The sequence below is a fragment of the Dasypus novemcinctus genome, chromosome 6 (genome assembly GCF_030445035.2).
Source record: "Dasypus novemcinctus isolate mDasNov1 chromosome 6, mDasNov1.1.hap2, whole genome shotgun sequence".
NCBI lineage: Eukaryota > Metazoa > Chordata > Mammalia > Cingulata > Dasypodidae > Dasypus > Dasypus novemcinctus.
In genome coordinates, this window is record NC_080678.1 from 69620560 (window position 1) to 69644996 (window position 24437).

Here is a 24437-nt window from a genome sequence, read left to right on the forward strand (position 1 = left end):
TACCATGCAGTGCCCTGGATGTGAGCAGAGAAATCAAGTCAATACTTTACCAATAGCAGTGAGGCTTCTTAAGTACAGATGTTATGTGGGGAAAACTGTCAAAACACCCTGAAATATATCCAGATTTGGGAGTGATTAGCATGCGCAACTATTTCTTGCAAGTCCATAACTCTATGTTTAGTAAGAGGAAATTCTTTAAACCAGACTTACCCCACCCACCAAAAATGGGGCCAAAGCAACGCAGGCTCCTCAGTGCAGGAAAGTACCATCAGCAACCCACCGGTGCTACCAAACCCTAAGACAAATATTCTTCAAGTCTTAATAATGGTTGGTTCTACCATCATAGCTCAAATATCATAGGGGGCCCTACCAAGAAGGTTGTAGGAGTATCATTCAATGAAACAGGGTATTTTTTCCATTTGAGATCCTATTTTTTATATTTGGCAATCTACGTAGAGTTTAGTATATTCTTACACCTCATGTGATCACCAGAAAAAGTTAAATGCAGGTGAAATTGGGTGAAACACAAATAATTTATTAAAAGAAATAGCTTAAGCACTCTCACTGAACTCCTGGACAATGAAAGCAGGAAGACAGAAAGAAGGCTATGTAACAGAAGGTGAAATCATGGTAATAAATTCCCTACCAACTCTGCTTCTCATTCTCATCTCTCTTTAGCTTTCCCTGAAGCTAAGAGCCTGAGGAACTTCCTTCCTGCACTGTTAATGTGCTTTTCTGAGGGCAAGGTTAGCTGTAGGTATAAGAAAATCTCTCTGTCAACTAGAATGCCAGATGGGAGGTCTCTGGGATTAACGTCCCTGGCTCTTCTGAGATCAAACTGTGCAAGATCTTTCTATGGCAGTAAGAAAGGGTGTTTACCTAGGCCTCTTAGCAATCTTGTTTGAATTGGTAAAGGTACCAGGATTTGTCAAGTCACTTGTCCATTATCAATAAGTAATCATTCAAATAATTGCTTCTTCCAGAAATAGTAACTGACAGCCTCTTACATACCAAGAACTCTACTAGACATGAGGGCAATTAGTAAAAGATACAACCTGGTGTCCTTGTTGTGCTTACTTTCTAGTAGAAAAGAGACAATAAACAAGAAAATAGGTAAAACATGTAGTATGTTAGGTAGTGATAAATGCTAAACAGAAAATAAAGCAGGGAGGGTTGACAGAAGGTGCTGCTGAAAATGAGGCAGCCAGGGAGAGCCTCTCTGAGAAGGTGAGCTCTGAGTAAAGATTCTGAAGAAGTGAGGGAGCAGATATGTTGCTATCTGGAGAAGAAAGCTCAGGAAGAGGAAACAGCTAGTGCAAAGTCCCTGAGGTAGGCACTTGCCTGGGATGTTTCCCTGAGGGAGGAGGCTACATTGCTGGAGGGGACTGAGCAAAGGAGTAAACAAACAGGAGCTGCGCTCAGTGAAGCAATGTAGAGCAAAAGCAGAAGGGCCATGGTCAGGCTCTTGCTTTGAGTGAACTGGGAGGTCACTAGGTTTTTGAGCAGAGGAATGAGAGGACATAATTTATGTTTTAATAGGATCCCTCTATGCCATAATGAGAACTGCTGAATGAGGGGGAGTCAGAGAAAAAAAGGCAGGAGCAGAGGACTGTTAAAGAGGCAAGAATCCAGGGAGGGATGATGGTGACTCTGCTCTACTGGGACCGCGCAGGTGGTGAGAAGTGGCCGTATTCTCTATCTATGTTGACGACAGAATCATCTGGGTTTGCTGGTGGACCAGATGTAGGATATGACTGAGGGGAGTTGAGAATGATGCTCAGATTTTTGCTGTGAGCAATTCTTTCTTCACAGTGCCTGGTACTGACAATTTAGTTCAGCATTGCAGCACCGAGCTGTAATTACTTAGGTTGTGCCTTCACCACTATGCTGTGAATTCCTCTAGGGCACAGATTTTGCCCTATTCCTATTTATTTTTCTACCATTGTGCATAGCACAGTGTTTGTAACAAAAGAGACCCTCAATTCATATTCATTGGGTAAAAATGCCTTACAAATATTGGAGGTAAAAGCTGCGGATGCAAAGAGGTCTGTAGAACCAAAGTCTAAAAGATATGAATTTAGGCCTAAAATAAATCCATTAAGGGATCAGTTGTTGTGTTTTTAAAAAATTAATTAATTAATTAATTTTCCCTCCCTCCCTTCATTGTCTGCCCTCTGTGTACATTCACTGTGTGTTCCTCTGTTTAGGTGGCTCTGGAAACCGATTTTGGGACCTTCCAGAGTGGGAGAGAGGTGATTAGTCTCTTGCGCCACCTCAGTTCCCTGGTCTGCTGCATCTTTTATTGTCTCTCCTCTGTGTCTCTGTCATCTTGCTGTGCCAGCTCTCCATGTGGGCCAGCACTCCTGCATGGGGCAGCACTCCTGCATGGGCCAGTTTGTCACATGTGCCAGCTTGCCTTCACCAGGAGGCCCTGGGTATCGAACCCTGGACCTCCTATATGGTGATGGGAACCCAATATTTTGAGCCACATCTGCATCCCAAGTTGGGGTTTTAATAAAGAATGAAAATAGAATGTGAGCTATTATATTTCTTTAGACTAGTATTGCTCAAAGACTGCCATATAATATCTGTGGTATATAGCAAAGATTTAGTTAACATTTAAAAAAAAATTTGAATTTATCTAAAAAAAATCATTTATTCCATCAAATTGGAAACTTTTTTTTTTTTTTAAAGATTTATTTTTATTTATTTAATTCCCCTCCCCTCCCCCGGTTGTCTGTTTTCTGTGTCTTTTTGCTGCGTCTTGTTTCTTTGTCCGCTTCTGTTGTCGTCAGCGGCACGGGAAGTGTGGGCGGCGCCATTCCTGGGCAGGCTGCTCCCTTCTTCGCACTGGGCGGCTCTCCTTACAGGGTGCACTCCTTGGGCCAGGGGCTCCCCTACGCGGGGGACACCCCTGTGTGGCACGGCACTCCTTGTGGGCATCAGCACTGCACATGGGCCAGCTCCACACGGGTCAAGGAGGCCCGGGGCTTGAACCGTGGGCCTCCCATGTGGTAGACGGACGCCCTAACCACTGGGCCAAAGTCCGTTTTCCAAATTGGAAACTTAACACCACAATAACAATGGATTAATTATCTCTTCCAATCGTTAAATTACCTCCAGAAGCAATGGAGTTATAAAGAAACAGATGCCTTACTTTTAAGATTATTTCTGGATAAGTTACAATAGAATTAAGATTTAAGGAAACCTACTTTATTTCACAGACTATCTTCTTTAAAACAGAAACCAAAAACCAAAAACAAAGAAAAAGGTAAAAATAAAAAGATAGCCAAGATGTTAAGTTTAAAAGAGAATTTGCTTTATCTTTCTGCAATCCAGGACTTTGTCCTTCTCACTACTTTCTAGGCTGGGAACAGAGGTGTTTTGGGGTGTGGGAAGAATAAAATGGTAGAATAATTTTGTAAATCTTGTGAACAGACAATACTTAAGGTTACTAGCAGATTACTGTGATGATTCAATTAAGAAAAGTACCTGTGAAAGTATTGTATAAACTGTAAAGTACCAATTAATGTCACATGAATATAATTATAGGTTAACAATCTCCAATCTTGTATCTTGTTTGATGCAGCTGGCAAGAATGGTAGAACATTTTCATCGACAGACCTTTTCCCTTTGATTTACCAGCTTGAACCCTTCATTGATATGGAATTGCTGAAAGGTGGATAACAGAATTATAGCCTCCGAAGCCACTGCAGACTTAGTCAAGAGTCTCCCTCTTTTTACCACCTGATTCAAAAGGGAAAATAGTATGGGTTGGATCAGAAAGTTCCAGTATAGAAACATCACCAACTGATGTTTCTTCTTCTTCCAGGATAAAAAATTAACAAACTTAGACAGCTCTGTTTGACCCAATTTGCCAAGCAGTAATAGAACAAACAGAAAGCAGATCACAGCTGTTAATATTTTGAACAATATATAGGTTTCTTCTTCTATTTACCCACTACGGTCTCATCTCAGTGGCCTCATTATTCAGATTCTTGTGACCTCTCTGGGCCCTTCAATGCTTATCTGGAGCTGAACGACAAAGGACCTTCTTTCCCACACATGTGACCAGTGTTTGGGCAACAGCCAGAATCTCCCAGCCCCGGAATATGGTGAGTGCCAGTCATCAATCAAGCTCTGTTGCTATCTCATGTGGCACTGCTGCTTGCAAGGGCAATTTCATCCTGAGACCAGGGCAGGGCCAGGCAGAGGCAACCAGTACTTATGACATCTTGTCTTGTGGTTCCAATATAAGACGTGCAAGTTCAGAGAAGGAAGGATGATGTGGAACAGCAAGGGGTGGCACAGAGCATGGCACAGACAGATATTCCATGTGCTAGTTGTTTATATGTGCACTGGGGATATAAAACAGAGAAACAAAAATCCCTGTCCTAAAGATATTAGGAAAAAGGGAAATAGGAGGAGATTAAGGAGGCAATTTTTTTTTTAAGATTTCCTTCCTTCCTTCCTTCCTTCCTTCCTTCCTTCCTTCCTTCCTTCCTTCCTTCCTTCCTTCCTTCCTTCCTTCCTTCCTTCCTTCCTTCCTTCCTTCCTTCCTTCCTTCCTTCCTTCCTTCCTTCCTTCCTTCCTTCCTTCCTTCCTTCCTTCCTTCCTTCCTTCCTTCCTTCCTTCCTTCCTTCCTTCCTTCCTTCCTTCCTTCCTCCCTCCCTCCCTCCCTCCCTTCCTTCCCTCCTCCCTCCCTCCCTCCCTCCCTTCCTTCCCTCCCCCCCCCCCACTTCCCCCCTACTCTGGTTGTCTGTTCTCTGTGTCTATTTTGCTGTGTCTTCTTTGTCCACTTCTGTTGTTGTGCAGCACGAGAATCTGTGTTTCTTTTTGTAGCATCATCTTGTTGTGTCGCTCTCTGTGTGTTGCAGCACCATTCCTGGGCAGGCTGCACTTTCTTTCGCGCTGGGCGGCTCTCCTTATGGGACGCACTCCTTGCGCGTGGGGCTCCCCTATGGGGGGGACACCCCTGAGTGGCAGGGCACTCCTTGCGCGTATCAGCACTGCGCATGGGCCAGCTCCACACGGGTCAAGGAGGCCCGGGGTTTGAACCACAGACCTCCCATGTGGTAGATGGACGCCCTAACCACTGGGCCAAGTCCGCTGCCAAGGAGCCAATTTTTATTCAACGATTTCTAAGGTAGAGTTTGCAAAGGTATTCTGTTGAAAAATAAAGGGGAGACTCTGCATCTGGATTCTGAAAGTGATTGGCTGGGTGAAGAAAGTGGAGAGGACTTCTGGGAGCATGTACCACTAGCTTGAATTCTTGGCATATTAGCAGTAATTATTTGATAAGAGTAGGTAGGGTGGGCGGGAGGGGAAATTCTTTCTAGGGGGACAGAAATGCATGTCTGTAGGCCTAAAGGCTACAGAGAACATGAAACCACAAATGCTTAGTTATGTCTAGAGCAAGAGATGAGCCTGGAGAGGCAGGCTGGGACTTATCAGAGACACAAACAAGAGGGAAGTCTCATATCCATGGTATAGCTCTCAAGCGAGGGGACATAGCCTGCCACACAACTCTGCACCCACTTCCCAGCCACGGTGACTAGCTGGGGTACTGTGTCCAAAATGGAGAGGTTACCACAGTATTCTCCAGCTCCAAAACAAACTACTAAAGGCAAAGCAGTGACTATTTTATGGAGAAATGAAAGGTTTCACTGTACATGGTGTTCTCTATTCTGCTATCACACGGTACTTGGTCAAATACATTGTCTTAGCAAGAGATACAAACCTAACCACAGCCAAGGAAACAGGCTACTGGGTCAGACAATGATCCACACGGCTGAGGGCTCTATCTCTGGGAACAAGGAAGGAGCATGATTTTGTGGAATAAAATGAGCGTGTCCCATATTGACCCTTTGGGAGGCTATAAAAATCCCATTTCCCATAGTCCGCTATTAAGAATCTGGTCCCAGTTTTCTTTTAAGCTCATATAAATGATTTATGCTTTCAATGAGAATTAACTTTCAGTTCCATAAATAATTTAAAAAATATATTGCCTAGCAGGCAAACTTTTCCTCACATATCATAGACTACTTTTCCCATAAAGATATTTATCTTTTATTTTTCAATTTTATTGAGGTATAATTAAAATATGCTAAACTTTGCATATTTGATGTGTTCAATGTGATAAATTTTGACACGTTTGCGCCTCTGATACCATCATAGCAATCAATATAATGAACATTTCCATCATGTCTAAAAGTTTCCTTGTGTCCCTTTGCAAGCCATCCCTTCCTCTACCCCTTACCCAGGCAACCACTGATATAGTTCCTGTCACTACAGATAAGAAATGCATTTTATAAAATTTACTAGAAATGGAAAATCATATACTATGTCTTTTTTGGGGGGAGGGGCTAGCTTGTTTCATGCAAAAGCTCTCTCTTTAATCTTCAAGGAATTCCTTGAGGTTTGTTAAAGAACATCATGAAAATTCTATTGCAGCATTTATCAAAGCATGGCTTGAGGACACTGGCTTCATAATCATCTAGGTACTGGCTGAACTTTGCTGATTCACTTTTCCCTCGTACTCTGACATCAGAATCTCTAGGGTCCTGAATTTACATTTTAAATAGTCTTCCTAGGCACAGTTAAGTATGAGAATTAACAGTTTTGGCTTAGTCTCTTAGGGAACGCTGTTCCTCTTCCTTCATCCAAACTTAGCTGCCTTCTTATGTCTTTCTACTGTTTTCTATAACCTGTGCAATTCTTAGTCCTTTATGTCACAGCAGTACACAAGGGCTCAATGTCTTTAGGATACAAGTTGTAATAATTTCCCCTAGATCCCTTTGTACCACACATTTAAAATGTATGGTTTGGTTAATTTCCAATAAATTACATCCATTATTAACTTTCTTCCCTTTGTCACTTTACTATCCATTTAAAAATTCACCATCTGGCCACAACTCAGGTAAAGAGAGTGGAGCACTTGCCTTTGGTTCAAAATTTAAGGAGGTGCCAAACAACTTAGTAATCAAGATGAGGGATATTTTAATACAGCATTTGAAAAATTAAAATTAATGCAAAATAACCTGAGATGAAGAAAGTGTCAAAATATCAAAGTCAGGATCAGTAATAGTGCCATACTAAGCAAGCCTATGGCAAAAGGAAAAAACAGTAATACTGATCCTGTCTTTATTATTATTATTATGATTATTATTTACATTTTATGCCCAGTGAGTACCTTACTTCCCTCACCCTAGTCTTGGCCCTGACCCATATCTACCTGATACATTTCTCTGTACAACCAGCTGTTTGACATTCTGATATCATTAGAATATTACATTTGGCACAGCTTTTAAAAAGTGCTATATCCAATAAGAACTAATTCAAAATACTCTGTCCAGATGCATTCATTGTTTCTTACTTTTTTCCTTGCCATTAACCACAAGCACAACCAATCCCAGACAAAGACCCAAACGCTGGTCACCCAAAGTTCTGAATTTTTAAAGGGACTCAACTAAGCATTCAAAAGGAGTATATTCATGCTGTATCTGATTACATGTACCTTCAACATGAAACTAGACCCATCTTATCTAAATAGACATAGAGAAACCAAAGTGCTGATTAATGTTATAATTTAAAATGTGGGGAGCAGATGTGGCTCAAGCAGTTGAGGTCTTACCTCCCACATGGGAGGTCCTGGGTTTGATTTCCAGTGCCTCTTGAAAACACAGAAACAAACAACAGGGAAGCAGACTTGGTCCAATGGATACAGCGTCTGCCTACCACATGGGAGGTCCACAGTTCAAACCCTGGGCCTCCTTGACCCATGTGGAGCTGGCCATGCGCAGTGCTGATGCACGCAAGGAAGTGCCGTGCCACGCAGGTGTGTCCCCCCCATAGGGGAGCCCCACGCGCAAGGAGTGCGCCCCGTAAGGAGAGCTGCCCAGCGCGAAGGAAAGTGCACCTGGCCAAGAATGACGCCGCACACACAGAGAGGTGACAGAACAAGATGTCGCAACAAAAAGAAACACAGATTCCTGGTGCCGCTGATAAGGATGAAGCGGTCACAGAAGAACACACAACGAATAGAAACAGAGAGCAGACAACTGATGGGGAGGGGAGAGAAATAAATAAAAAATAAATCTTAAAAAAAAAACAAAAAAACCCCAAAAACAAACAAACAAGCAAAACAAATGAGAAAACCAATTCAGGGAAGCCAATGTGGCTCAGTGGTTGATTGTCGGCTTCCCACATACGAGGTCTTGGGTTCAGTCCTGGGCTCCCAGTACCTCAACTAAAAAAATGTGTTGTACTATACTTCTTATGGGATCTGACAACATTTGAGAAAAATAGGTTTGAAGGAATAAACTATATAGTAAATGGATCTAACTGGACTGAAAATACGTCCAGGAACTGTTCGGGGTAAGGTAAGTACAGAGGTTCTACAAGTATTTTGGTTGTTTTAAATTAAAGTTAAATATTTTGGAGGAAAACATGCTATGTAAAGTACCTAAGATTCCATTCACTCTCAAAAAATTCTGTTGGAGGGAAGCGGACTTGACCCAGTGGAAAGGGCATCTGCCTACCACGTGGGAGGTCCATGGTTCAAACCCTGGGCCTCCTTGACCTGTGTGCAGCAGGCCCATGCACAGTGCTGATGCACGCAAGGAGTGCTGTTCCACACTGGGCTGTCCCCCCGTGTAGGGGAGCCCCATGTGCAAGGAGTGTGCCCTGTAAGGAGAGCAGCGCAGTGCAAAAAGAAAGTTCAGCCTGCCCAAGAATGGCGCTGCACACACGGAGAGCTGACGCAACAAAAAGAGACTCAGATTCCCATGCCACTGACAACAACAGAAGTGGACAAAAGAAGAACACGCAGCAAATGGACACAGAACAGACAACGGGGTGGGGGAGATGGGGAGAGAAATAAATAAAAAATAAATCTTTAAAAAAAATTCTGTTGGATGTATCATTTTTACTGAAAGTGAAAGTATTCATTTTTACTACTTATGAAATGTCTGAAGTTATCTGACCCTGAGACAGATGCATGAAGGACATTTTCAAGGAAAAGAAACAATAAAATCTGTAATTATCTATGTGTGGTTGTAAGGACAGGAGAGATACAGAGGGGCCCAGATGTCCTGTTGAAGACAGAGGATCCTATTTGCCTACATTTTGCAGTGCTGGGTACCTAAGTGCAAACATTTCATTTCCCTATTAATCCCTGGGAAAAATTCAAGTGAGATTCTTCTAAGAAGTGGCTCTTTCTTTTCCGAAAAGGAGCAGTTGCTCACAGTCATATTACTATGAAGAGTTTTGTTCTTGACATTTTTAAAGATCCAGAAAGGTCATCCAAAAGTAGATAGAAAGTAGGTGGTGGGAAGAAAGGTTACAAATGAGTTGGCATCACTCACTCCAGAGAAAAGAGAGTCTGATAGTTTGCAAATGTGTAAAGTGTAATGGGGTTCATGCTACCCTGCTAGCTTTCATCTCCTTTGAGTAGGGCACTTATCAAAACTTTTTCTTGGATGGGGATGGATAGATGATTCCCCTTCCTGCATTAAGGGGTCAACCAGATGACCATTTGAGATCTCTTCTAGTTTTAAGCCTTTGCATAAACATGGAAGTGCACACAGAAACCCAGGTCAACAATGCTATATAGTTTTCAGTTGCACCATGTTTAAAATGAAGTCAGTTGTAGCCTAAAACAGTGGAAACATGGGAGCCAGGAGTCAGGAGGAGCTGTGTTTGAATCTGCCTCTGAGACTCACCATTGGGCAAGTTATAGTAGGATAAGGACTCAACTCTTAATTCAACTGTAAAATAGGGATAATCTCTACCTCCAATGGTTTCTAAAAGGATTAACTGAACTAATGTCGGCAAAGTACCTAGTATGTTGACTGGCACTTGATAGGCTTGTGAAAAAAAATGTAGTTATTATTCTACTTGGCTAAAATGTGTTGAACAGTTGCTTTAAATCATGAAGAGAGTGGTGACATGCTGATTATGGTTATGCCACTAGGAATACTTCAAGTTAAAGTTGGTAGGTTGCTTTCACTGACACCCCCACTGCAAACCTAAGTGCATCCATGCCAAAGAATGTTTGATGGGGCAACTTCTTAACTAACTTTGTGCCAAGAAGCAGAAGAAACTGAAGCCAGGGTCTGAGGCAGCCCAGTATGGATCTGGTTTATTTCACTGTCACCACCAGAAGCAAATCAATTATTTAAAAAAGGTTCCAAATACATCTCCAAGTATAGGGAATATATTTCACATGCTTCAAAGATTATGTCTGTGTACATCCCGCTGACTTGTAATTCATACCAAGTATAGTAAAAACGGCAGTCAAAATCAAACTGATTGTCAGAAACTGCAATTATGATTTTTCTCTTTCATGAATGATATAAAGCTAAAAATAAAGTCATTAAGAAATAAAACAGCTTCCTTTCACAGCAATGAGATGCAGTGGTCAGAACCCTAGACTGAATGAAAGAAACTCCTATTACTGTAACAGTTTTTCATGAAATGTCACTTTATGGTGCTATATCAATATATTATTACGTTTTTAGAGTTTGAGAAAGATCCTGGAGTCCAAGACCAAACAGTTCTGGGTTTTGTTCTTTACCAAAGGCAGGGTGTGTGGCAGAATGCCTGGAGGCTGTGGAGAATCAGAAAAGGCAGAGGGAATACAAGGTACTAACATGCACACAAAGTGAGGCCTAAGGAGAACGTGGCCAGCGAAGTGAGAGCGTTTCCTGAGTCCCTCTGTGTCTCTCAGAAAATCAAACTTGGTTTGGGAAACACTTTCTGTTTCCATCAAAGAAGCACCAGGTTAGAGTTGATAGAATCCAGCATTACAGATAGGAAAGCAGAACAATGGGCTTTGAACTGATGGAGTAACATGAAAGAGCAGCTTATTTTCATTGGGAATCAACAAACACAGGCATGACCCATTGTAAAATGACTACAGATATGTCAGGGAGCTGGGGGAGGCCCAGTGGAGATGCCTATCACTATTAGATCTATGAAGGCCACAGCACCATTAAATAAACCCTGAGCAGGAATCTCATGTGACAATAGAGATGCCCTGATAGTAGAACAATTCAGGTTTTACATTGTGGGTCCAAATTAAAATTCATTATTTCAATTATGTCTACATTTCAAGTGACCACAAACCACTGAGCTGTTGAAAAGTCCATAAGAGTCTAATCCCAAATATTTCAGTAAGCTCATCTTCAGGCTCGTCAATTTCATAACATCTTTTCAGAAGTGGAGTACAGAAAGCCCTTTGAAATTGATTGCATTCATCCTGACTTTGCTTAAAGCCATCATTTTATTATGCTTCCTTAAAACCATACGTATTTTAAATCTGACAGTATGGTACTTACAACCAGATTCATTTTTATTATTTTTGCAATACAGAACAATTGGACAAAAGGAAAAACGAGAGAATCAAGAGTAATGTAGAAAGAAAAAAAAATTTTTAAAGGGAATTCAAAAACGAGAAAAATATCTATAGGCTGGATATTAAGTTCAAAACTCCTTGCTACCAAGAGGACATTAAAACCATGTCTTCCTTCCATATGTCTCTGAGTCCCTTTGAACAAAATGGTCTAAATCACAGGTCCTTTCAGTGTGTGAACTATTCTCAGGAATAAGGTAAACTCTTTCAGAAGTTTATTCGCTATTTTAGACCACGCAGATAATGCCAATGAAAGTCTGTTCAGTGGCTCGAGAGGGATACTGACTTGAAGAAATAGAGGTACTTTCCAAAATGCTTATTTCAGTATCAAGGAAAAAGTCATGTGTTTGGGGTTTTCTAACTAATCCAGTCTTATGAGGTAACATGATTTGTGATGTTAACAAGGAGCTACTAATCCATAAAAACTAAATTCTAAACTTAAAATGAACTGTGTTATGAACATATTCACAATTAAGGGGTAAGAAAATAACTTCCTTATCTGGATTTTAGAAGCTGTGACGCTTTCACAGAGAGAAACTTGAAGTAATGGTGACAAGAAGAAGTTGCTTAAGTATTTTAAGGCACTTTGATCGTTCCTACCCATGTTAGTGTCTTTCTTGATCAATCTTCCCTTTACTGAATTCTTCCTTCCTTTTGTGTTTTTTAAAGAAAAATAGACATTTGTGCTCCAGTTCACGTTGGAAAGGACTTTAGAGATATTTTTCTTTCTTTTTAAAAATGACCTTGAAATCAAAATAATAGATTTTTCAGATAACACGAAGCCAAAAGCAAATAACATCAGACTCTGCTAATATGGTCACGAAAAGAGAAAGAGACCTTCTGAAGTGGGGCTGCCAAGTGCTAAAATAACTTAAAACATTCTAACAGAAGGCAAATGAAGTATTATTCAGGAAAACAGCAGTCAAAGCAGCCCAGGGCTCAAGGGCAAGACAGAATTCTCTGCCTCTAGCAAATTCCCTGGCTTAACTAGCACTGGTTGTTTTAAATAAGGAACAGTGCGGCAGGGCAGACTCCCTCTTGCCCACATTAGAGAACAATGTTGTTCTGTTTTTTCTTTTCTTAGATACAGCACAGAACTCATTGCTCTTCAAGGCCTTGTGATGTGGTTTTTGGAAAGGAAATTGTACTCAAACTCAACCACAGCCCGCCAGTCTGGGTTTACCTGCCATATGCAAAGCGCCTGTCTTTGTGATGATCACCAAAAGTATCCCAGAGCCTGAGAGAAACGCTCACTTCATCAACAACATCCCGGGAACGCTCCAAGACCTGCAGGAGAGACAGAGCGGTCACGCTCAGCGTTGGTCAGAGGCTCTCCCAGGACAAGGTCCAAGTACACGACCACCACCCCTTGATGCCCGCTGATTCGTTTGCATTGTGTTCTCATTCCATCTAATGGGACTTGAGCCAAGTCCTTATTCTCTTTCTGGAATCACATGACCCAAACCCGCAGAAGACACCACAGCAATACCCCCCAAGTTCGCGTTTTACTTTTGCTTTTTCTGGTGGCACCTCAAAAGGTTCCTTTTGTTTTGAACACACGCGTTACTCCATTTTAAATATCAGATTGGCAGCAGCAATGGTGTGCTCTTAGGAATCGAAGGCGGTTCCATACATCTTACCTCCTGGCAAACCCGGTACTGGTCGATTGCCCACACAGTTGGTACATGCGTGGCCAGCAGCTGATACTGCGTTAGTGTTGTGTTACATGCTCGGGCACAGATCAAGCGCGTTTTCCCCACAGCGTTGTCGCCCACAACCACACACTTGATGGTTTCAACGTTGGGTCTTTCGTAGTCCATGTCAGTGTCCATTTATAAAACTCTGTAAGAAGACAGTGGACACCACGCTAAAGTCAAGGTTGCTTTCCAGAGCAAAGACTGTGAGGGGTTTAGGGGATTTTTTCCTTTGTGTATCCCCTTCTTTGCAGGTACATGGACATAAGCAAGAAGTTCGGAAGTTCATACTAACCTTAATTGAAGCTAAAATTTTCTTTTTATATCTCACACAAGTACAAAAACACCAGATTGTTATTTTGACCACAAATGGTTTATTCCAGTTAACATGCTATTTTCTCCTTGGTATTCTCCAAACACAAACGTGCCTACTGGAGAAGAATGCAAGCAGTTTAAGGAGAGCTAGCATACACTTAGCGCTCACGAAGTATTCACATTGACCTACTAGAGAAAGTGGTTACCTGCAGGTTTAACATTAGACCGTCTGTCATAACCTTAGCAATACTAGCTAGTGCCCATGTCACTACAACCTTCCAATAATCCAATGACTGGTTTTGAAAAATAGTTTTCTATAGGTTTTAAACTATTAGAGTGACTTGCTAATTTAGAGGAGAGGAAAGTACAAGCTGAAAGGATTACCTGACTTTACAGAAGAATGAACTGTAAATCTGCATTCTGATATATTAATCAAATGAGGAAGGATTAGTAAAGATATTCACAAAGAGGGCTCACTTTAAAGCAAGAATGTTTTTTTTTATTCCCTTCCCCTTTGTGTTTTCATCAAGAAATCTGGAGCATATGGTAAAGAATGATTTTACCAGGAAGAGGAACTACTTTGGAATCTCCCTGAAACTATCAAGAAAGGTTTTAAGAGAAGATTGCTGAGTTGGGGGGGGGGGGGGGGGGGAGGAGGCGGGGTGTGTGTGTGTGTCAAGAGGAAGTAGAAAAGCAGCTGCCAGCATTCCTTCCCTGGGGAGAGGAATCTCCCTAAACTAGGGAGAAGAAAGTTTACTGGTAGCACCTGATGGGAGACCAACTACACAAGATTTTAAGAACTTAATGAATTGTAATTTCCTTTTGAGTAAGTCTATTGTCTGAGTGTATTAATCAGCCAAAGGGGTGCTGATGCAAAGTCCCAGAAATCTGTTGGCATTTATAAAGGGTACTTATTTGGGGTAGAAGCTTACAGTCACAAGGCCATAAAGTGTAAGTGACTACCCTAACCTTTGTCTGTTGCCACAGTGTTGGAGCAAGATGGCTGCCGGTCTCTGTAAGGGTTCAGCCTTCTCTTCCTCCTAAATGTCTCTCTCCCCAGGGCTCATTTCTCTTCGGGCTCAGCTGCTGTGTTCTCTCCACAAGGTCAGCTGTAGATTATCAGGCTCTTTCTCTCGCCAGGGCCTCTTCTGTGTCTATGGAGCCATCTCTATTTCTCTGTGTTCTTCCCCTTTGTGTTTACTTCCCCGGACTCTAGCATCAAAAACTCCAACTCCGTGTTGTTTTCTCTGTGAGTCCCTGCCTACCAAGGGGGCAGGAACTACTGATATGGCCCAATCAAAACCCTAATCTTAATTTTGCCAAGTAAAAGTGAAACCTCTGAAGGTAATAAAATCTAATACACCCAGAGGAATAGATCAGTTTACAAACATAATCCAATATCTATTTTTGGAATTTGTAAACAATATCAAATGCTACACTCCAAGCTCTGAATTCCAAAAAGACATTACAATACTCAAAAAACCTTATTTCAGTAGCAATGCTAAGTACAAAATCACATCACAATCAGTTAATAGAAATACAGCTGATATTGGGGCAAAGTCCCATCTAGCTGCAGGTCTCTGAAACTTACAAAACAATTTATCTGCTTCCAATATACAAATGAACAAAGGCTAAACATTTGTATAACCATAAGTAGAATTTGGGAGGGATCATGAGCCATGGGTCTAGAACAATTCTGAAAACCTGCAGGGTATACTTCATTAGATTTTAAGGTCTGAGAGTCATTCCTTAAAAAGATAGTTTCTTCTCCCTGGGGCCTCATGGGGACCCACCCTTTCCACAGTCTTGCCCAATGGCCATTTTCTTGGTTCCACCCTCATCAAGCATCTGGGTGGCAACTGAACTCCAGACTTCACCCTCCGAGTACCTTGTGTTGATGGCCACAGCTTCCCTGACCTCTGGGGTAAAGTCTTAACCCCCTAGTACAGTGAAGTGAAGAAAATATCCTCTCTGACTTTTGGCATACAGACCCGAGCCTTTCACACCAATGAGTTGGCAACCTGGCCTTCCTAATGCATGGGGGACAGGCCCACCCCTTTCAGACCTATGGGGTGTTAACCTTATGCTCCATAATCCTTGCAGAATGTGCTCCACCCTTTCTGTACCCTGGGGTGGCAAAGCTCTTCCTGAACAGAGGGCTGGAACATCCATCCTCTTCAACTGCAGCAGCAAACTCACCCTGTCTGTACACATGGGTGGGGTTCTTCTCTTGGCTCAAGGAAATGTCTTAATTCCTGACCCCAGCTTCTGTGGTTTTCCTCTTAGAGCCATTTCCCCTTCCATCTCTCCCTTTGATGTCCCTATTAGTCTAGAATGGCAGTGGTTTTGTTCATACAACTCTCTCAAAAAACTTGTTGGTTTAGTATGCCAGAAACAGGGGTCCAAGCCATCAGACAGTAGTCTTTCCTACATAACTGCATTTTCAATCCTGATTTACAAGTTTCAAGTTAGTTAAGTCCTCAAATGGGGCATTATCATCTGGGGGCTTGATTTCCAGAGTCTTGGAAGTTTTGGAATCTGTTTCTTGTTTCTTTGCGCCCAACAATTCAGTTCTCAGCTTATCTCTTTCATCTAGCATCTAGCATTTTACTATAAGCTGCAAGGAGAAGCCAAGCCACATTCTCCAAGTTGACTTTGGGAAGTTCTTCAGTTAAATGCCCAGGCTCATGATTTTCAAATTGTCTTCCATACATCAGGAGTCAATCTTGCTAAGTTCTCTGTGATTTTTAAAACACGGATCACCTTTTCTCCAGTTTCCAATAATAGTTTCATCATTTACTTCTAAGTCCTCATAAAAAGTCTCTTTAGTGTCCATATTCCTACCAACAGTCTTTTCAAAGCAATCTAGGCCTTTTTGATCAAGCATCTCACAACTCCTCCAAAAAATATCCCTTACCCATTATAAAACCCTTCCTGCATTTTGCTAATTCAAAAGCATGACACCACTCTTGGTACCAAATTCTCTATTAGTCAGCCAAAGGGGTGCTGATGCAAAGTCCAAGAAATCTGTTGGCATTTATAAAGGTTATTTATTTGGGGTAGAAGCTTACAGTCACAAGGCCATAAAGTGTAAGTTACTACCCTAACCTTTGTCTGTTGCCACATGTTGGAGCGAGATGGCTGCCAGTCTCTGTGAGGGCTCTGCCTTCCTCTTCTTCCTAAATGGCTCTCTTCCTGGGGCTTGTTTCTTTCCAGGCATAGCTGCTCTGTCCTCTCCACAAAGTCAGCTGTAGACTCTTAGGCTTTCCCTCTTCCTGGGGCCCCCACTGTACCTATGGAGCCATCTCTATTCCTCTGTGTTCTTCTCTTGTGTGTTTATTTTCTGTGGCTCCAGCATAAAAACTCCAACTCTCTCCTCTGCTGTGTTGTTTTTTCAGTGAGTCTCCACCCACTAAGGGAGCAGGGACTCAATGTCCTACTGATAAGGCCCAATCATAATCCAATATCTATTTTTTGAATTCATTAAACTATATCAAACTGCTATATTGAGCAAACTGGTTAGATGGTCATTTTTAGAGAGTTGATAATGGTTTTAATGGCCATGATAAAGAAATTGTTCAGAGGAGGGCCTAATGCCTGCAATATGTGTTTAATTCAAATGATTTGAGAACAATGATAATTTGTAAAATATGAGATAAAGGGCACAGATGGAGAGATGTAAGAAAGAATATTAAGAAGAAATCTTTTTCATGTTAGGCCTATCTGAACAAGGGATTGTCTGAAAGTGAAGGGCATGGAATTGTTTCCTGTAACACCATCAAGAGTGGTGTTAAACTGTAGGCTAGAGAACTATTCAGCAGGGACAGAATGAAGTGATTCAAGGAACAGTTAAATTAGGATTTGATCTGTGGTTTCTAAACCGTGGGAGTTTAAAAATATATAGATACCTGGTTTGCACCTGGCAAATGCTGATTCTGAAAATCTTGGGTGGGCAAAAAGTTCTAAAAAATCTTAAATGATCATCCAGGTGTGGGGATGCCTAAAATTGATCTCTTTAAAAATCAGTCTTAAAATTTTATGATTTTATTAGTTGTCTATTTAATAGTATAGTATAATTAATAGTAAAATAAATGAATTCAGCATTAGATCAGTGGTTCTCAATTTTCCCACAGGACGTTTAAGCAATGTCTAGAGACAGTTTGGGTGGAACAACTGGGGGAGGGGAAGGTTTGCATCTAGTGGGTAGAGCAAGTGATGCTGGTAAAACATATTATAATGCAGGGCAGCTCCCACAACAAGGAATTGTTTGGCTCAAAATGTCATAGTGCTGAGGTTGAAAAACGCTAAATTAAATGGATGTGAGTTTGAACTCTATTTCCCTCATTTTTCAGTCATGTCTTTGGGCAAGTTATTTGCACTCCTGAGCCTTAGCTTCCCCATCTGTAAAATGGGAGTAAAAATACTCATCTGGCGAGATTGTTGTGAGGATTAAGTGAACTGATGGTTTAAATCTCCAGTGTACTATCTGACACATTGATGGCTTCAAAAATTATAATCAAGATGTTGAAGATGAATGCCTTTAGATGTCAACAAAATTGAGTCTGGTGGAAATCCAGAATTAGATGCAGAATTTATAACCCAAACTTAATAATTGCAAAGATCTATAAAAAAGATAAATTTTAGTAGAGCTAATTAAAGGGTAACACACTGAAAACCAAAGAACATAAATACAAGATGGAATATAGCTAGTTGACCTTATGCAAAGAAGGCAGAAAAAGTCCTGGGGGCAGAGAAGGAGATCATAGTAAACCCAAAGATAATGGATTAGGAAATGTGGGTTAAAATGTTTTTATGGGGCAATATAAAAGGTAACACTTCTTAAATACTCTTTGATATGTCTTTGGTGATATTACCTTAATATCACACGTGGGGTAATGTGTCATGAAAACAGGTTCCATCTGGATCATCACAGCTCTGGAACCTGAAGTACATTATTTTGAATGTCCTAAATAGTAGATAACTTACTCTTTTAATGGTGGATTTGAGGTTTTTATTTTGTTTTGTTTTGTTTTGATGGCTAAAAGTCATGCAGAACCAATCGCTGAAATTTAGGAGAGTATTTGGACTTTAACTGTCTAAAAGAAATTGAGCTATGACACTAAAAACATAGAACTGGTTTTCTTATTGGCTTATAAAATAGCTTTGATAGCAGCCCCCAGAGAGGAATCCCCCAAATAATTTGATCCGTGACAACATTGGTGGAACAACTAGTTTTTACAGAAGACTACTTTAAAGGGGACAGAAGTCCTCCTATACTAATATTAAGGCCATCATTACAAATAGTATCTATACTTCACTTGTTATGTATAGACATATTTAATGCACAGTCCTTAAGGGAGTTTTTTGTCAAATGTGAGAATAAGATCCTTGGGTCCTCTAATTCCTAGCAACCTGTTCAAAACCAAAGTGACTGCCAAAGGTGTCTTGTGCAAAAGGTCTAACCAGTTAGGTAAAATAGAAGGCAGGTCAAAATTAAATATTCATAGCCCAGATCATTTACTTCTGATATAGAATTTCCAGGAAGGGTTTGTTCAATTTACAAATGCTAAAACTCTTTAACTTGGAGTAGAAATTTCTTTTGTGGTAATCCAAAAAAGCTTTTTAAGAGTGTGAAGCCACGGCTAAGGATGCAAACTCATGCCACACTTATATTGTTGTAAATCAATAACTCATCTGTTACACATAAAGAAATAAATTATGGTGGTAATTATAAAAATATGCAATTTATCCTTCTCTATTAAGGCTCTAATTTCTTTATATTTGGCACTCTTATGGTTGAAGGAGCTCTTAGGACCATCTGGATAATGGCTATCTGGATTGTGATTTTTATTTACCTAGAATGAGAATAATAAATATTATCCATTTAACTGCTAGTAAATATCACCACCATATAAATCTTGGTGATCTATGAGGATACTCTTGCAACTTTAGATACAAACCTATGGAGACAAGGAAGGTATAAAAGGAAAAGAAAAGCTTGAAAAACTGACTGTCAGTATGGTAGCTTTATAATTTTCTTATACAAAACTGACTTGAACTTTATTTCATACCTTCACTGAATGCCAGGACGTTGATGCTGACAGTGAAAGGCTACTTGAGGGATCAACTTGCACACGATCTGGAAATCAGAAGCAGTAAATTTATTTGAAAGCTGGCAAGTGAGCAAGGCAACATGAGTTTGGGAAGAGATAGCATGGTGACGTGACATAGGGTGGCAGTGGCTCTGGGTGCCCGGGTGTCCACCACCCACGAGGCTGACTTAGAACAGTGAGATCGAGATATGCTGGCTACAAAACCACTCCATCTGGTCTGATTACCTTATGCCTGCCCCCACCATTATTAGTGGACTTGAGGTCACCCTTCCACCTTCTCGGTGGACTCACAGTCTTCTTGCCTGTGTCCAGAAGGGTGATACAGCTAGTGCCCTACCCTCACAGTTCCTTCACCCTTCACCTCTTCAGTGCCAGCGATTTTCACCCACTCTACTGCAATCATTTATACTGTTGGCCACAGGTTGGATATTGTTGGCATCCAGACACATTTTACTTCTGAAATCTCAAGTTTCAAAATCTCTTTCTGAGAACAAAATCTTCTATCTTTACAGCCTGTACTAGATTAAATGTGGCCCTGGCAGCAACTCCCATCAGGCGGGAGAATCTATTTTCCCTCCTCTTGCATTTTAGCTGGCTTTGTGACTGACTGCTTTGTCCAGTAGAATGTGGTAGAAGGGAAGTTGTGTGAGAGGCCCTGGAACTTCCACCTTGATCCTTTTGGGAACACTAACCTAAAGCTGCCATGTAAGGAAGCTGGTTTAGTCTAGCAGAGGATGAGAATTCATGTGGAGGACAAGTGAGGCAGCCCAGTGGAGCCACAGCCAAATGCCAGATAAATTGAGTGAGGTAATCTTAGGTCTTCCAGCCCAGCCAACCCTCCAGCTGAATGTAGCTCTAGTCAGGCAAAACCAGCAGTGGAATTACCTAGCTAACCCACAGTCATGAAAAATAATAAATCTTTATTGTTTAAGCCACTGTATTTTGGGGGGTCTGTTATGTAGCAATAGTTAACAGAAGTACACTCACTATATCTGAGAGAAAGCTCCAGAACTTTGATCACATTTTATTTTCACAGATTATATACCCCTCTTGGGTGGGTGATGTTTTCCATGTAGGGTCAATGGGTCATACCTATTTTACTCTTTACCATCACCCTCGACTCTTGCAGTGAATGTGTGAAAGGTAGAATGATGGCTCCCAAGACCTTATAAATCTTTTATGTTACATGGCAAGGGGGAATTAGGGTTTCAGTGGCTAATCAACTGACCTTAATGCAAGGAGAGTGTCCTGGATTACCCAGGTGGGTGCAATGAAACCACAATATTCCTTTAAATATGGAAGAGGGAGGCAAAAGAGTAGAGCCCAGATTTCAAGATGCTATACTGCTGGCTTTGAAGATGGAGGAAGGTGCTAAAGCCCATAAATGAAGGTGGCCTCTAAGACCTCTAAGAAACGTGAAAAAAGGTAAGGTAATGGATCCCCTCCCCCCCACCTCCAGAGACTCCAGAAGGAATACAGCTCTGCCAACACCTTGATTTTAGCCTAGTGAGACCCATTTCAGACTTCCGACCTTCAGAACTGCAAATCTGTGATCTTTAAAGCCACTGAATTTGTGGTAATTTGTTATAGCAACAAGAGGAAACAAATATAGCATGCTTTAGTCACACTAAATGGCTTCCCTGAATTCTAAATGTTGTGTTCTATCTCAGCACCTTTATACACAAAATTCCCTCTGCCAAACTTCCTCTATTCCATGTTTTCCTGGGAAATTTCTATGCATTCCTTATAGCCTCATTCAGCCATCATCTCCTCTGAAAAACTTTCCTAACTACACTCCTCCTCAAACTAATTCATTTTCTTCTCTGAACCAATAATGGATCCAGGAGAAGCAACTGAACACCAGTGCACATACCACACTCTCTCTCATGTTTTCTATATTAGCAAATTATGGAATGGTGGTTTGTGAAACATCCTTTGAGTGTGTGGCTATACTTTCAAAGGTGCCCCACCTCATATATTTAATGAATCAGCAAGTGTTTTGGGGGTAATGAGTATATAATGCCCCCCTCTGGAAAGCCTTCCTTACTTTTCACCCTAGTTCAAAGCCCCCCACCCCCCACCCCCAAGTTAATTATGACTCTCTCCTAGGTTCACACATGGGCAAAATGGTGATGTAGTCAAAAGGCAACCTTAGCTGTCCTAATCTCCAATTCCAACCCATTTTCTTTCCTTGGTGATACTACACCATCAGTCTTTTAGATGATGACCTCATGGTGTCCTGTTCTCTATTATGAAAGGGGCTCCCAGGAAGTGCTGGTAACATTCAGCCCTTCATTCATACTTTGGCTTGACGGCCTTTAGAGGTCTGCCCCATCATTCAATAATTTTGGGCACTGTAGCTGATAAACTCAAGAAATTTCTGCTTGCTCTGGAAAGGTGCACTTTAGTATAGGGCCACTATTTGAATTCAGATAAGGTTTTGAGACTCTTCTAATGAGGAGAAAGTCAGATATTAGGATATCATATTCTGCCTCAAGACTACAACATCAATTTTTGCCTGCGTTTTCAGCCTGCTGACCTCTCCTACACATTTTTTGACTCAAGACTGCAGCTAGTCCTGCTCGAACTTCCAACCTGCCCTATGGACTTTGGACTTGTCAACCCTGACAATCTGAGCCAATTCCTTAAAATAAATCTCATTATATATACCTCATGTACATAAACATACATAAGCTTTATTGGTTCTCTTTCTCCGGAGAACTTTGACTGATAAACCTTTTTGGTATATCAAGACACAATGAAAGGTTTGCTGAAACACAAACATCGATGGCCCACAGAGGGATTTTTGTAGTTTTGGTGCCATTCAGCAATTAATAGACTGCTTGAGTGATGTTATTACACAGCCATTAAATTTTCTTGTCCATTTGAAAGGTGTAAGAGTTGAACATTAAGAAATAATAGAACTTGGTCATTAAAAAATGCTAGTGGAACAAATTTTAGTATTTGAAGAGTTAGCTCTGTTAGAAAAACCAAGAAATTTATATTATTGACAGAAACAAAAGAGAAATGTTAAGAGTTGCATAATGACTATAGCAAACAGCCAAGTTTCAACTGTGCAGATTTCATTATCCTGCGCTCTTAACCACCAGTCCGAGGCAGGCAGGAGCAGCTTTGTACGTAAAATAAACATCTCAGCTGGAATGGAGACTGGGTCCAGAGCAGGGAAAGAGACAGCAAGGGCTGGCCTGGCCTTCCCTAAATCAAAACTTCTCAGAAACATATCTCCAGGGTAAAACTGCCTTTCATCATTTAGAAGAACAGAAAAGGAGTACTAAAAGTCATCTTATATATTTTTTCAACTGAATGTTTTGACTGAAAAAAAAAATAGATAAGTAACAGGACACTGCACAGAAGTCTAGGAATGCAAATAATACAGAGGCACTTCCTGAGTGGTTCAAAGCACTTCTTTTATGCATCCACTCGTTATCCTCACCACAGTGCTGTGATAATGAAGACCTACACAGGATCATGTTTTCGTTTTTTTTAAAACTCAAGGTCAGTGGGGGAGGTGAGCCAGGATTAGAAATTTTCTCTTCTATCCACTGCCTTTCATAAATGCTGCCTCAATTGAAAACTAAACTGCAGATCAAAATCCGAATTGAAAGAATTATAAAAACTCCAGGGGTAGACGACAAAACTGGTTTAAGTAAATGGGGTCCTACATTCTAGACACACTGGTCTACTTTCTTCTTAACGCCGTGTGACGTCTGCTTTGAGGACTTTGCTTATGCCATTACTTCTGCTTGAATGCTTGTTCCTATGTTCTTAATCCACTTGATGAAACCAGGCAGTTTTAATTCATTAGGGACACAGATGCTGAGCGTTCACTGAGTGCCAGGCGCTAGGTGCACAGTAGCAAACAAGCCAGGTGTGTTTCTTATCTTCATGGACTTCATAGTCAGTTGGGGAGCGACAAACAAGTGGAAAAATACACAATTATAAGTTGTGATAAGTTCCTTGAAGCTAAAAGGGTGCCATGAGAGAATAATGGGAGGGAGGGGGACAACGCAGACAAGGAAAGCCTTGAAGAGGAAGTATCTCCTGACCTGAAATGAGAAGGACCCAGTCATCGGGTGGCAAAGGAAGCATGCCAGAAGAGCTAGAACGAGGGGATCCAGTGAGGGGAGAGAGCTAGGTTAGATAGGCAGGCAGGGGTCAGATCATGCGTGGCCATTTAGACCACAGCCAAGACTTTGGATTTTATTCTAAATGCACTTAGAAGCCAATGAAGTGTTTTTAGGCAGAAGGGTGACAGGTTCAGATTTGCTTTTTGAAAGCACCACTGACAGTGCTGAAAATGCTGTGTGGAGAATACGCTGTGGGGGGTATGAGTGATAGCAGGACCAGTTAGGAAGCTGAGAGAGTTCTTCTGAGAGAAAGGAGGGTGGCTTTGACCAGGATGGGATAGGCAGAGATGAAGTAAAGCGGACAGATTGAAGTTACAGATGCACTTAAAACATCCTTTTTTCATACTGTCTCCTAGGGTTTTAGCAAACTCTGATTTGTAATACAGATAATTATGTTTTGTATGTATCCCTTCTACCCTGTCAAGATTATAAAGTTTTGGCAACAGAGACTGTTATTCATCTTTAAATCCTCAAATCTTTTCACAGTGTCTTGCCCATATGTGGCTCTCAATAAATATTTGTTGAATTGACTATAAAAGTACAACCACTCTACCTTCCTTAGGAAACTTTCCATCTGGAGCTGCAGAGAAATTGTACGTGGCTACCTGGTGGCTGATCATTCAGCCCTGTGGCCTTTAAAGCAGTAGTGTGTGGTCAAGCCTGTGGTCAGTGAGAGGCACACCTTAAGGGACATCTGTGTGGCCCATGATGAGAGTAGTATTTGACGGATGGCAATACACCAACCATGGCTCCC

The 24437-nt window shown here is 41.2% G+C and overlaps 1 protein-coding gene across 8 annotated transcripts in view; it reads right to left on the reverse strand.

The window, feature by feature from the left end:
- The window catches only part of RHOBTB1 (Rho related BTB domain containing 1), a 69985-nt gene that overhangs the window by 25128 nt on the left and 20420 nt on the right, over positions 1–24437 (reverse strand). For 3 of the 8 annotated variants that reach the window (XM_023584038.3, XM_004476336.5, XM_004476335.5), the window contains exons 2-4: positions 19494–19561; positions 13054–13255; positions 12597–12700 (exon numbers count right to left, since the gene is read on the reverse strand). In XM_023584038.3, the coding sequence (XP_023439806.1) occupies positions 12597–12700; positions 13054–13245 (296 nt within the window). In that variant the 5' untranslated portion in view covers positions 13246–13255; positions 19494–19561. Of the gene's footprint in view, positions 1–50; positions 109–12596; positions 12701–13053; positions 13256–19493; positions 19562–24437 lie in introns of all 8 variants that reach the window. The other 5 variants (XM_071215808.1, XM_071215806.1, XM_023584040.3 and 2 more) reach the window with 3 other exon arrangements.